The following is a 1,191-nucleotide window of genomic DNA, read 5'->3' on the forward strand; positions in this document are numbered from 1 at the left end:
TGCCAATTTGTTGATGATTCTTGAAAACAAATATTAGCATAGTCTAGGCATTTCCCTACTGCAACGTTATGCAAGTCAGGGTATTCAAGTCTTTACTGGGGTATCTTCTATCATCTTTATCTTATCTATGGAGTCTTGAAGTACATTTCACATAATTTCCTTTTTTCTATAGTTTCCTGTAGTGTTATCAAAAAAAAGGACCCGACAATAAAATTTATCAGGAGAAGGAAAGGATTCACTACTCTCCATCAGCACCTTCAGGCAGATCCTCAGACAGAAATGAAGAAAAGAGAGCACACAGTGAGAGCAACAGCACCTCCACCCTGGACACCAACACAGGTCAGAGGACCATAGAGTTAGGGACCAGATACCTTCAGTACAGCTGCACTTGGGCTATAGAGAATTAAGTGAGAATCACTTCATTTCCAGTATCTGCTTTGCAAGCAAAGAGAATCTCATGATTTTGAAAGTTGTTTAGATTCTAATACCTAAATAGAATTGTTATAACTGGTCCTTCTTAGAACATTGAGAATGGCTTCACTTTTTTAGTATGAGCTCTGACTGACACTAAACCCCAGCACTGTAATTTCTGTCCTTCATTAAATGAGGACAGGCACTGTCTATGTCTGTGCTACTGGGACTAAGGAGAAGCAATCCCAGTAGGGAGGCTGAGGAGTCAGCCTAGCTCCTACTACAAAAACAAGAAAGGATCTTCACAGAGTGGTTACATCTGAAAAGGTACTAAGCAGATGGAGGCACAAAGAGAAGCAGCTGGGAGAGCCCAGCCTCACACATCTGCTCCCCGGGGTGGTGGGGTTTATGTTCAAGCATGTAACACTGTGGGAGGGACATAACCCTGCTGACAGTAATAAATTCCAAAATCTTCAGCTTTCAGGCTGCTGATAGAGAGAGTGAAGTCTGTCCCAGACCCACTCCCACTGAATCGCTCTGGGATGCCATCGGCCCTGCTGTTTGCACCATAGATGAGGAGCCTGGGAGCCTGCCCAGGTTTCTGCTGATACCAGGCTAAGCCACTGCAAACACTCTGACTGGCCCTGCAGGTGAGGGAGACTCTTTCACCAGGAGACACAGAGAGGGAAGCTGGGGACTGAGTCATCACAATGTCTCCCATGGCATCTGAAGTTGGAAATAAAACACAAAGTCACCCATATGATCAGGACCATGAAACAC

The 1,191-nt window shown here is 44.7% G+C and overlaps 1 gene segment (V, D, J or C); it reads right to left on the reverse strand.

Annotated features, from left to right (window-relative positions):
- Positions 1-823: 823 nt before the first annotated feature.
- Positions 824-1,132, reverse strand: LOC102824975. The segment is given in 1 exon segment: positions 824-1,132. A coding segment is annotated over 1 exon segment (309 nt).
- Between the last annotated feature and the right edge of the window lie 59 nt (positions 1,133-1,191).

This window comes from Chrysochloris asiatica, unplaced genomic scaffold (assembly GCF_000296735.1).
Source record: "Chrysochloris asiatica unplaced genomic scaffold, ChrAsi1.0 scaffold08792, whole genome shotgun sequence".
Classification (NCBI taxonomy): domain Eukaryota; kingdom Metazoa; phylum Chordata; class Mammalia; order Afrosoricida; family Chrysochloridae; genus Chrysochloris; species Chrysochloris asiatica.